General features: G+C 40.3%; 1 protein-coding gene across 1 annotated transcript in view; it reads right to left on the reverse strand.

The window, feature by feature from the left end:
- Nucleotides 1–13,061, reverse strand: part of MED13 (mediator complex subunit 13) — a 53,739-nt gene continuing 40,678 nt past the window's right edge. The window contains exons 16-30 of the mRNA XM_061470553.1: nucleotides 11,331–12,247; nucleotides 9,752–9,919; nucleotides 8,446–8,669; nucleotides 7,687–7,876; nucleotides 6,700–7,165; nucleotides 5,886–6,105; nucleotides 5,066–5,257; nucleotides 4,694–4,917; nucleotides 4,080–4,222; nucleotides 3,698–3,856; nucleotides 3,418–3,603; nucleotides 3,075–3,223; nucleotides 2,654–2,827; nucleotides 1,398–1,498; nucleotides 1–721 (exon numbers count right to left, since the gene is read on the reverse strand). Coding sequence (XP_061326537.1) covers nucleotides 589–721; nucleotides 1,398–1,498; nucleotides 2,654–2,827; nucleotides 3,075–3,223; nucleotides 3,418–3,603; nucleotides 3,698–3,856; nucleotides 4,080–4,222; nucleotides 4,694–4,917; nucleotides 5,066–5,257; nucleotides 5,886–6,105; nucleotides 6,700–7,165; nucleotides 7,687–7,876; nucleotides 8,446–8,669; nucleotides 9,752–9,919; nucleotides 11,331–12,247 — 3,646 coding nt within the window. The 3' untranslated portion in view covers nucleotides 1–588. The remainder of the gene's footprint in view (nucleotides 722–1,397; nucleotides 1,499–2,653; nucleotides 2,828–3,074; nucleotides 3,224–3,417; nucleotides 3,604–3,697; nucleotides 3,857–4,079; nucleotides 4,223–4,693; nucleotides 4,918–5,065; nucleotides 5,258–5,885; nucleotides 6,106–6,699; nucleotides 7,166–7,686; nucleotides 7,877–8,445; nucleotides 8,670–9,751; nucleotides 9,920–11,330; nucleotides 12,248–13,061) is intronic.

Here is a 13,061-nt window from a genome sequence, read left to right on the forward strand (position 1 = left end):
GCAACCTACTGCAACTTTTAATTAAGACGATTACATATATTTTAGACCAATTGCTTTAAAGCAAGAAGGCAGTATAAACCTTCTAGGAAAATTTTTATAAAAGAGGTTAAGAAATATAAGACAATTTATACATTTAAAAACTTACAATAAATAAGAGATGCAGGCATTTTTGAATACTAGGTACTATAATCCAATACAAGAACATCTTGATGTTCTGAAGCCATAGGTTGAAACTTAATTGTTCCTCATGTTTCTTCTCATTTCCATGCTTTTAATATTCATTAACCATGACTGGGTACTATGGCTCATTACTCTTCACAAATACTGTGGCTGGGGAAAAATGGTTAATTTTGCTACTAAAAATGTTATAATACACTTTCGGATCATCATTCTAAAGCGTCCCCCATAGTCAGTGACTCAAAGACAGCAGGGTGATAGCTGCCCCTCTCACAAGTCAAACCAATATTTGCTCCAAGTAACAAGATTCATACCCCATCACAAACAACTTCCACTGAGAAGATTTATAACTTAGTCCTGCAGTGAAATATCCCTTTTCCTCATTTTTGTCTTGCAAACGTCAGATGAAGATCACAGCATATTCATGATAAAGTTATACAACTGATTCAGCACCACAAAATGAATTGGGAGACATGACCGTCTGTCCTGGGTTGCAGGATCACAGGTTAGCCAGGAGAGTGCATTGTACTGTTCCAGAACAAACCTGAAAAGCAAACAAAGCTTCCATTAAGCCAACAGATTCTCTTACCAGTACTTTATAGTCCTAATATACTATAATCCAGTTTCTTTGGCATTAAAAACAAAAGGGGTTTGCCAATGTTCGGAAATAACATGCCTTCAGAATGACTACACGCAGCTCAAAGCTAAACTTTCTCAGTGGAAACTTTAATTCTGTGCTTAGTTAACATCAAGAGGTTCACATATTAAAGTAAAACCAAACTCACGAAGACAAAAAATGGCATTTTGTCAGCAAGTTGCCTGTGTATACACGAGTCTAGACTCTTGTACTTGAGCATTTCAGTGTTTCCACAAGAGTGCCCTGCTTAACTATAACTGTCTTCCGCTAATTTACGCACTGTCTTGTATGTTACACCTCAAACTCTCTTCTGGTTTGAGGAATTCATTGTCTTTCAAATATTTTCAGTTGTAATCAACACCGATTAGTTCAAGAAGGGCTTGGAGATGTTTGTGTTCAATTGCGCTGTTCTGTGATAAAGCCAGCTTTTAATCACTCCAAGCACAGCAATTTATGTTGTCTCTGTGATATGTTAAGGATATCAGCAGCACAAAGAAAAAAAGCTAACAGCAAGGAAAACAAACAGGCAGGTTCACTGCAGCAGCAATGCACAATGTTTTTACAAGTGATCAATCATAAATACCTGAGCACATCAGAAGTTTGATTAGAATCAAGTGGATGGGAGTGTTTACTGTGGAGTAGCTCGTCTGATTGCACTGAAGGCACGTGGAGGTGCAAAGAGGCCTGGGAAAGAAAGGAAGATGCCAGCAGTTACTGCCTTGTTCAGCTACAGCCTGTATTCTTCCTTCTGCGTTGTTGGCCCATCCCTTGCAGTCACCTTCTAGTCTCTGACACACAAGCCAAAACAAACCCTATCCTTAGGCCATTAACAAGTTCAGGAATGACCAGATACAAAGGAAATGCATGCAGATCTCTTCTAAAAGCACAGTGCTAGTAGTATAATAAATTTTAGGAAAAAAAAAATTTAATCCCTTTGTTACATTAAGTGATTATTAAAAAAAAACAACTCAAATAGCTCAAGACATCCAGTAACATACGGACTTGGAAGTTCAGTTGCTTTCCATAAGACAGGTCTATTTATAATCCATATAAAGAGCTGCTTAGGGTAAATAATAAATCCTCTATGCAAAAATATGTCTTATAGCAAAGCCACAGCTGACCTTAGGCCAAGGCTAATCCAGACACAAATAAGGCTGCAGAAGATATATCTGTACCATCAGAAAATAAAGCATGGTATTAGAGATCCTAATTTAAGTCAAAAGCGAATAATGTTAATAATACAGACTTTATGTACTATTGTGTAGCCTTAAGTGTGCCAAGTATGTCTTGACTGTGCCATAAGAAGATAAGGGAATCAGACAATATCCAGACAGATGATACATTGGCTATCGCTTGGCAGCAGCCAACATGAAAACCTGGCTTCTGTGCTTTTTGCAACACATAAATAGAGTTGTTTCTTTTTTACCCAGTGTAATTGAGATATTACATGGCACTTGCGTACTTTACCGGTCCCGACAGGAGCAGGACATTAACCAGAGATTTGTCTAGAAGCTCAGCCTGTTCTTAAAAATACTGTAACACAAAGCCAGAGAAAGAAAGGAGCCCAGACTACTGTGAAGAAACCATTGGAAGAGCACAGAACCCTCCAGAACATCTGCTACTTCCATTAATCCTTTCTCTTGCCTTAAAAACAAGGAAACATAAAAAGCCAAAGCTCAGAAATTGAACACCCAACCTCTCATGAAGCTAAAGCAGACATATTCCAAGAGACAGGCTGCAACTTCATTTTGAACATAATAGCTTTTGTAATTCAGATCCCTGCACACTGCACAACTTTCTATGTCAGGCTGCCCAGGAAGATGGCTTAAATTACAGTACCTTAAGAAACAGGGGACACTGATTTTGTGCTTGAGGGCACGCTGACCAAAACCAGTCAGGCAACGGACCTGCTTTGGCAGTTGACACAAAATAGCCAAGGGCCAATGGCTGTTGCAGGATATTTGTTACTTCATCGTGAGATTCTGTTGAAAGCAATCGATCTGTACCTTGACCCTGTAAAACAACAGGCAATGGTTTAATATTAGGACAGCACAAACTTTATAGGAATTATCTGTAGCTTTCAAAACACAAAGCAGTCTGAAATACCCAAGCATTACATGAATCTTGCAAAGACAATCCAATATGAAATTGATTCAAAACATTTTGTACTAACCTTTCATGACACAAAGGGAAATTAGCAGATGGAAAAAAAACAAACAAAACATCCCTCCCACCCCCCTGGTTTTACTCTAATAGTTACCTTGCCCATATCACCTCCATGGGGGTAGTGGGACCCTGGAGAATGTACAGGGGATCCAGTAGGGGATGCAGGAAGAATATTTATAATATCAGGATCAAGATCATCTCCAGTGTCTAACAAGTCAAAGATTCCCATTCCGTCTGCTCCATCTTGAAAAAAGAACAAGACCAGTGAATTTCTATATGCTGTGTACAGGAAATGACAATGCCTTCTGAAACCAAGTGATTTTCCGTATCAGTCTTGTGGGTTCATTACAATAAAAGTCTTATTATAGGGGCAGTGACAAGGGTTTTTTTTTCAGTTGGGTTTGGTTTTAAAGCAAGAATAAATCCAACCTACTAACCATTGTTTGTGTTAAAGGCCAGATCCAAGTTTTCAGTGGTGTAAGTTGACGATGCTACTTGCACAGATGCAGATGTGGGAAACACAAGTATATGAGTGCATGATGTGTCCTGTGGGGTGTTCAGCTGAGATGTCTGCATGTTTAAAGTGGTGCTACGTCCAAATACAGAGCCGGTCGATACAGAATCTTTGGAAGAGAAATCAAGTATTTCCTTAGTTTTGTTAACCCCAAATTACTAGTTCTCTTGCCAAAAAAGAGGAAGAGCGAGCTTATCAAATACCTGGCATAATAATGAAGGACCCCTGTGGTTCCATTGCCACCAAACAAGCACTGAGAATACTGGGGGAGTCCGCAGCAGAGATACCACACATTCTGCACATGTCTTTTAGTCTCTTGCTAAGGGACTGAAGGTTTCGGCGACTCAGCAAACAACTCCAGTCTGAGGGAATAAATGCTACAGTTTGTCTAGGAGAACAATGCTTGCTGCAGAATACATATTTTGCATATAATAGGGCATGGTGTAAACATCAAGTCTTAATACAGAATACACAAAGAAACTCAAATTATTTAGGTTTTCTGCCAGAAGTGGGGACAGACACTTTATATTATTGAAAATTTAAGCCTTCAAATCGATTTTAGGCTCTAAAAAATGTCAATGTTACCTTTTAATTCCCCATGCCCTATTCTTCCCAGGCGGCCTATTACAACTCTCCATGGCAAAGAGCTCATCTGCACAAGTCCCAAGCACCATTCCCAGAGTTTCTGAAGACCAAGTCTGCGGGCAGAACCCTTTTTCCTGCGAGCTCTAGAATTAAGAAAGGGGAGAAAACAAAGCTAGGACCCATCTGCAGTAAGTTTCTATTGCCACTTTTGGAACTTATTTGCATTAACCTGACCAGTCCCAGAACCCAGCAATGTTTGTGTTGTAGTACATCAACTGCAACTTCTGCTTGTGGTTCTTTAATTAATCACATTCCAAGACTGACATCAAAAGCCAGTAAGTGTATGGGGGTTACATGTGTGTGTGTGAATATGAACACCCATACAGAACCACTCAAGAATCACATGAAATCAGGTAACATTCTTCTAGAAATTTAAATTTAACTCAAACCAATATGCGTGTAATACAGAAATTACCCGTTTGCTTTAGCTGGTTTTGCAACACAGGGAGTCTGCAAAAGTCAGAGTTATTCTTACAGCGTCGTAAACAAACAGATTCTTCATGGGAATGAAAAGATACACATGCTAAGAATTTATGTAATAGTTTTGTTCTTACCTGTTTGGTACATCAATGTTAATTATGCAAGTTTCTAACTGTTCTCCATAGAGATCTGTACAAGATGCAAGAAGCCATCGTTGATCGTGAGACAAACAGTAGCCTACAAAAAGCACGTTATACTTCTGGCCAGCTTCTCCAAAAGTTTCTCCTAGCTCTGTTTGCTTGTCCTTTACTGGAGCCAGTATAAAAGGAGGGGTGTATAGTCGAATGCACTCAGGTCTCTATAAAAATGACAGAGCACACAATGAAGTTTCAAGAAGCAATTATTCCTAAGGACTCTAGTTAGTTAACATGAAAGACCTAGCGATTTAATAAACAGGGACATTTCTCTGATCTGCATATTTACACAATCATGTTAACAATACTCACATCAGGGCTCTTAAGAGCCGTTTCCATGGCTAAACCTGGGCCAAAGCCAGTTAATGTTTTCACATTGGTGGAAGTTGGAAGAGGTCTCCGACACTGAGTAAAAGCTGAAAATGCCAGAGATTTTAAATGCTGAGTGTAAATCTGCCGGTCCTCATGTTTCACAGGTTGGAGAAGGTACTGACACGGGACAATCTAGAACAGATTACAGAGGAGAAAAAAAAAGAACTGCTGTTTCATCATTAGATTAAAATGGCTTTTGAGCTAGTATTTGGGGATGCAGCTTTCAGAATTTTACTTGGTGATGTGGATCTTGGCTATCTCCTGCCACTTCTTCCAAAGCTATGTGGGACTTCAAGGAATTATTCTCCTTGAAATGCTTTTCAGAGAAAAAAACTATTTGTTTAGAAGAGAATCTTAACGATTTCTCCAAAAAGATGCCCTCTGTTAACTTGCTCTGCAGCTGCTGACAACATCACAGTTGGATGTCTACCAGGAAGGAGCACTAACACCCAGCAGGGTCAGGCCAGCAGCGCAGATTCCAGTGATTCCAGCAGCTTTCCTACACGTCACTCATTATTGGAGTGAGCCACTACATTTCTTCTGAGATAAGACCAATGAGTTTGGAATCTACTACAGGATTTGGCTTCGGCTAATAACACTCAAACTGCTCTAAAAAACTGTAATCCTCATGATTTAACAGCAGTAGAATTGTAAGTAAGGTTTACAAAGCAAAATTTCACCCCAAGGGTGTTACCATCTCCAAAACATAACCAAAGCCAAAGATACCTTCTTCAGCATGTTTCTATAAACGTTAGCTCACCTGCACAGAAATTATATTCTTGATGTTAGGAGGAAGAACCTGAACCATCTCTAAGAAGCAGCGCAGAAGTCCAAGTGTCCACAAACTAGATGAGCTGCTGTTCTCATCCTTTTTTTCATACGTAAAAGGATCGATAATGTAAACTACAATTGCAGGGGGGTAGGTGATAGCATGCGAATCTCCATCTGTAGGGACTCCAACTTTATCACGATCCATAGTGCTGGAAATGAAATTTTGAAACCAGTTAGCAAAAGCCAAGTTTTATACTGATTTACTTTAAAGCTAAGATCAAATCGTCAGATTTGGTCTGAAAGACCTTTAAGTCAACTGTGGTGTAAGAAACAGTCTTTTTATTTCATTCTTATATCCAAGCTTATCAGCAACTCAGAATTGCTTGTCTTTGCTTTAGCCTTCTTTATTACAGAAACACAACAGCACATAGCTCTATTGCTTTAACTGGGGAACAAAAGCATTTACAAGGTTGGTCTCTCAGTAAGAGCTGTCTACTGCTACAACTCTGATAACAGAAAGTAGAACTTTAAGATGCTGACAGTGCATAGTTTGGTGAATTTTAAAGTTTATTTTTGTACCACAGCAGACACTGAGATACTATTAGAACTGTGGCTAAGACTAGAACCAAAAAGTTCAGCTCCACTACGAAGGAGCTCTCATCCTCTCTGAAGAGCAGCCTTGTGGCGAGAAAAGAAATACAGGATTTTTACTGAAGGGACAAGAGCAGCATTAACAGGTTCACATTAGTTGAGCTGAGGGGTTCTTTTTTAGCCAAAGAAGGTTTGACTCTGCAGTTCATTACCTTTCAGAAACTTCTGGATGGGGCTGTGCAGGCGCTGAAGCAGCATCTCCAGACATCCCAGCTGTTTGCAGTGTTGGCTGTTGCTGCTGTCCTCCTGTTTGCCCATTTTGGACTGTTGCAGCCTGAGTGGGCAGGGAGGCAGAAGTGGTATTGTTCATACTGCTAAAAGGTGGAAATGAAGAAGGTTTGCTTGTAGGGATCCCACTGCCTAGGCTGGCAGAAGAGGACGATGGGGCAGTGGTGGTCAACGTCGAATTAGCTGTAGTAGCTGCAGAAGACATGGCACTGTTTGATGTCACTGTAATAGTACTACTGGTGGGAGCTGCAGGAGCAGATGACGGAGTGTTAGGATTTCCAGTGTTAGCTGTCACTGGAGGCAGAGCGGAGGCCGGCTGGCTGGAGGGAGGGACCAGATTTATTTGGGAAAGTAAAGAATTGTCCAAAGGCTGAGAAGCGAGATAAGGACCTAAAACCAGAAAAGAGCATAAATTTTATATTGCAGCTGGTTTTAAGCATACATCATCTATAATTTCAACAAAACTGAGAGCAAACCTTCAGCATATATTTTACCTCTCTAATTAAAATACCCGTATTAAATGTTCAAATTCCAGTATTCTTGTAAGACTCTTTCAGAAATATCCAGAAATACTTTCTTTTTCTTAAACATTTTCTTTTCCAGCCATGTTGAATTGCAAGAAAGCACTGCTTCACAATCTTAAGTCACCAGTGCAAAAAGACAATCCAGGTCCCTGCCAGGCAGCAAAGCTGCCATTCCCTAAAGATACTGATAGATGGTAAGAAGCCATTTTAGCATGTATTTAGTATGTCGGGGGGTTGAATGTGTTTTTTTCCCCCTCAAGCTTAAAAGCAGAAAACCACAACAAACAATAAGACTCAATGAATGAAGGCAATGATTTCTTTCCTCTCTACTGGAATGGATTAAGTGGTAATCGCAGGAAATAAGAAACACTAAGAAAAATTTCATACCCAGCTCATATCTGCAAACTTGAGCATATAGTTTGAGTTTGGAAAACGCTTCGTTGTTGGCATTAGCTGTCTGTGAGAACCACTCTGTGAGCAGCTTCTCAGAAAGTTTCTTTGAAGCAGTAGGACCAACTCTCATGATCCCATCAGGCAATAACTTACAGATAGGTCTGTGCTGACCAAGCCTGCATGACTGAAAAGAAGGAAAAAGAAGAGGCAAGATGAGGAATTTGTAAGCCTTACAAACATTTAATATCACACAAAGAATCACGTATGTGTAAAAACAGAGAACTAATAGATCAGTTATGATATTCCAAAGTAACGTTTTAATCCTAGACTACTATGCCACTCTGAAAGGCTATATAGTGATTTTATAACTTATTTTCAGGTTTTCCTAAATGCAAGAAAACCAGGTCCATACATCATCTACTCTAATTTTAATCACAATCTAAGTGATACATGTATTTAATTAATTAATTACAGCTAAAACAATTGAAGTGGTAATACAGAGTTTTACCACTGAGTGGCGTTTATCCGATAAAGACTCAAAACAGCTACTACCAAAAGGAACAGCGAGCAGCATGAGCAACCCTTTATCTTCCAAGTGCCCATTCCTAAAATCCTTTCTAGCAGCTTTCTGAGATAGCATTCCATGCAAGTGTTTATATCATCTGAGACAAGCCTGATGAGTAGTTATGAGTTTGTATTAGACACAGTCTTTCAAAAACTCCATCTCACTGCTAACTGCCATAAATAATGTACCTCATATATTGCAGTCAGATCCCTAAAGAAGCTTTTTGCTCCATTCAGCAGAGCTTCGTTCTCTGGGCACACCACAACATAAGCAACATCTCTTTGAGATCCATAAGGTTCCAACATCAGCCTCTCCCAATACGGCAATGCAAATGGAGACAGCACCAGAAAATCATAATCGTATCCCAACAAAAATGTTGGGATTGGCAGTGGTTCTGGGGACTCATCAGTTCCTGGAAAAGCAAGACACATTTTCCAATATATTAAGCAGAAAGCTTAAAATTAACACCCTGCTTCTAGGAAACACGAACAGAAAAAACACGAGCATTCCCAGCATCTAACAGGAAGTAGCACTGGTTATAAATGGAACAGTTCTCATTGTAACAGATACAAACTGAAAACCTGCATGTATGATCCAACCCTCTGCAAAAAAAGCATCAGCTAATTGTTTTCATTTGAAATCTCCTGGGACCTCAAGAAGAAGTTCCACAGTTGTTTACTATTTCTATCAGTACACACACGAGCAGGAACAGATCTTTCTGTCCAAGAGGAGAGCCTAAGTAATTGGTGATCAAAAAGTGTGAGGGAAGAAATGTAAATAGTCAAAGCAGATATGTAAAGGACCACAGAAGGAAGACAAACCAAAACTGAACGTGCATTTATAGTACATGTAAATGCATAATTGCCGTGTTCTAAATATAGCTACAAAAGATCTGCTGGTGAAAGGTCACTCTTCTACACAGTGGTAAATCAATCTCATATGCCAATGAAGTCAGTTTAAATCTCAAATGCACAAAATTTACCTTGTATCTGTAAACGTGCATAATGTGTTGGCCATTATCCACAATAGTGGATAACCTCAGATCTTCAACACAGTTCTGAAACTACTCAGCAATAAAGCACACTTTGTCAAGCGTTTCAAAGCTAGTATTTTTAACTATGCTAATTTTTGGAGTCTTTTGAGTAAAAAAAAAAACAAAACCAACCAAACCAAAAACCAGAGCAATTACTCTATTTTTAACATTAAATCCATCTTGGCAATTTCAGTCCCTCACTTGGAGAGGTATCAGGTGTACATAAACAGTGCTATTGAAGCTGTTCATTTTAAAACTCACATCTTTAATTCATCTACTGTTTTAAAGAATATTTTTCTAAACAGAAGAATTCCCCCTTGTCTAATGGCTCTTGTTAGCGTAGAGAAAGGTCACAAATGCTATCTAGAATTCCAGCAGGCTGCACAGCACCCGGACCCTGAGGTTTGGTGGCCAGAACAAGCAGAGCTGAACAGACAGGGGTCTACTGGGCAGCACTTTACCGTAAGAGCCTCTGCCAGCCATCTTGTGGAACTGCTGCCACGTGAGGGGCCCCTGCACACCCCAGGACCGCACCGTCCGCTTTTTCTGTATTGCATCCTGAAGGACGGGCTGGAGCGAGAGGAGCATGCGGAGGATGTCCTGGGAACACTGCATGCTCACGTCCACAACTGCAAGGACAAGAAAGCTGTCAAGGCCTGCTGCAACAACAGGATGCAATAAACAACGCAGAATCCTCAATCACCTTGATTCTAAACTAAGTCACTCTCTTCCAAAACGTACACGCAGGCCACCCAAAGGCCATGGTGTAAAAAGCTAAGCCCACAAACTCAGATTTCTTCTTCTTCCCCTCTCAGCCACTTAGAAAACACACAGATTGGTTTTTAGCATTATTTGTTTCCATGTAGAGTTTTTCCCCTGAAAGCTTTACCAGGTTGATTTAAATTATGGGGAAAACCCCCTAAAACTAAAAACAATAATAAAACCCCAAACATAAGACCAAGCTGTACAACCCTTAAACTGCAGGATTTCCCCTCCAAATGAAGGAGGGTTAGGCAGACTGCCACCCAGTGCTCACTTTACAGAAGTCGAGGGAAGCATCAAACAGTCACAGCCCATTTCATCAGCTTGCCACCATTATGACATTTAACGTACACAGTGTTTAACAATAAAAAGCTGACACAAAATGTGGTATGGCTATAATTTCACAGCCTTCTGTTTAAAAGTATCTTTACATATTTTTATCCTAAATACCAAGGTCACAGTAACACTGAGTCTTCTGGGTGCCCGAGAACATCCATAGCCTGAGTTTTTTAAACTTAACCCCCACTGATACACAGAAACCAAGCTGTGTTTTACTGCTAGTCCTCCTCATCCTCGTTAACAACTGTGAATTGCAGCTAACTGCTACCAAAGTTTCATATTTCACTGTTGACCCTGCGGGAGTTGCTACTTGAAAAGACTATTATTGAGAGAAGTACACAAATACACACAGTAAAGAGTATTCCATGACACAGTGTCTCATTAGTTAGACCCTAGAAGGAAAAATCCAAGGATCTCTGGCAGACCAACATACAGTCAAGGCTACGAAAACGCTGTATTTGCCACACATGCCATTAAACTATTGTTCTACCCACCCTCAAGGAGGGGGAAGCCAGTTGTATCATAGATCTTGTTTAATTCTGCCACAGTAGCCTTGACAGTACAGTCACCATTTGAACCGCCTACACTTCCTATGTACACTCATTCCACAGAGCCTCCGTGGATGCAATCACCAAAAGCTGCTTTAAAAGAATAAGCCCCATGAAGTGCTGTGGACAGTTACCGTGGTCTTACATTACACTTAGGAATTTAGAGCTGATGGCAGCCAAGGCCCACACTCTGCTTGGTGTAGTGTACATCACAGAACGTAAAAGGAATGGTTATTCTCAACACCATTAAAAGAGACGTTTATGCAAGCACACAGGTGGAAAAAACAATCTTAAGCATCTAATATTCACAAAGGAAAAATACAAAAAACAAACCCTTAAAAAACCCATTCACAGGTGGATAAGTAGAAAACAAGCTGGTTTCAATATTTACCGTTTCTTTTTGACCAGTGGTGCAAGCAAGTAGTTTTCACAAGTGCTTCATCAACTTTCCCTCCTGACATATTGTCCATGAACTGCCGTCCATGTTCCAAGGCTAAGTAGCAGTCATTGCAACAATCCCTTTCTTCTACACGTACCAGGTTGCTAACTGCACCAACTTTGGGAATGGAATCTTGATCTGCTGCTCCAAACGGTGAGAACAAGTTGGTGCACTGATCCTGCAGCAGCAGTATTAACTCATCAGGCAGCTTCTCAGGTTCTTTCAGCCCTCCACTGCCATGTTCAATAGAAGTAGCTCTGAGAGCTTCAAAGCGTTTTTCTGCTTCTTTGCCGCACTCTGTATTACGCCCTAGAATATCCAATTCATCTTCAAGAAACAGTCCAGAACTGTTGCCGAATTTTCTATTCATAACAGCACTGAAACCACAGGTACACCTGTATTGGGCCTCTTGTGTTGGATCAGGAATGTAAACTCCAACATCAGCACCTTTGATGTTCATATTGCAAACACATATGCAGCAGCTGTCAAAGTTACAGTCTTTGAAGAGATTCATTACAGACTCTGAGAGGATGAGATTCACATAAAGACTATGTGCCTCTGGAATGGAAGGCACAGTTGCAGGTTCAACAGAGTTAAGCGGTCTACACGTTGATGGCGTGGAAGCTGGCGAGTATAAATCAGAGTTCTCATATTTGACTGAACCCTGTGCACTTGCAGGTCCACCAGCCCCACGAGGGGTTCGAGGAGTCCTTGGTGTTCTAGGAGTTGGGAAACGAGGGGTAGAAGGAGAAGGGAGAATTCCAGCTCCACCGTTACTGGGAGGTGCACTACTTGGTGGCATCCCAAATGGAGTATGAGTTTGTGGTGTGTATGCAGGGCCATACTCTTGATCCATAGTGCTTCCATCACTAAGGGCAGCCAGAAGAAGAAGGAAATACTTTACATATACAACATACTGGGTTTGAAGTGTAAGTCTCACATTTCAAAGGAAGGACCTTCCTCATTAATATTTGCTTTTTTAAACTAGCCTTTCATAATCCCCAGCAAGATTTTCACTCCCTAAGGAACTCCAAGAACATTTGTTCTAAATGACTTTGCAGGACTCCCACTGACAGCACTGTTTAAGAATCTTTCCCCACCTCCTTTCGTCTTTTCTTTTGCACAAAGCTTCCAGAGAACAAATGTGGTCAGAATAAATTATAAATTCTATGGTTGTACGGAGTCTAAAGGACACCTTTCTTGTTCATGTTTTATTTACACATCATGTTGACACACACTAAGAAAACATACTGGGTCTATCACAGCAGCAGATTCAGCTGGATTCATGAGGAAAGTATCACCTGGAAATGTTTAACATTTGCTCTCCTAAGCAGCTGAGTACCTCTGAAGACCTACAAGGCTAATGAGACCTGGAAACATTGCTTACAAATGACCCTAACCAAACGAATGTCAGTATCAACACCAAGATTTAATATTCATATAATTTTATCAACACATGCATAGCCTCCTTGGTGCCTAATCCATTTATACCAGCTAGCAATGCAGAAGAGGAATAAATATATTCTTCATGAACTGCCAGCAAGACCATCACTACCAAATGCAGATTACAGAAATGCCTGCTGCAATACTACTGTTATCAGCCAATGTCACACTGGGCAGAGCTTCCAATCAAAGGAAATGTTTCCCAGTGCAGCCTACTACTGCTATTTAAGAAAACAATTT

The sequence above is a fragment of the Pezoporus flaviventris genome, unplaced genomic scaffold (genome assembly GCF_033815535.1).
Source record: "Pezoporus flaviventris isolate CSIRO_AGI_PZ_B2104156 unplaced genomic scaffold, CSIRO_AGI_Pfla_v1 ptg000063l, whole genome shotgun sequence".
NCBI lineage: Eukaryota > Metazoa > Chordata > Aves > Psittaciformes > Psittacidae > Pezoporus > Pezoporus flaviventris.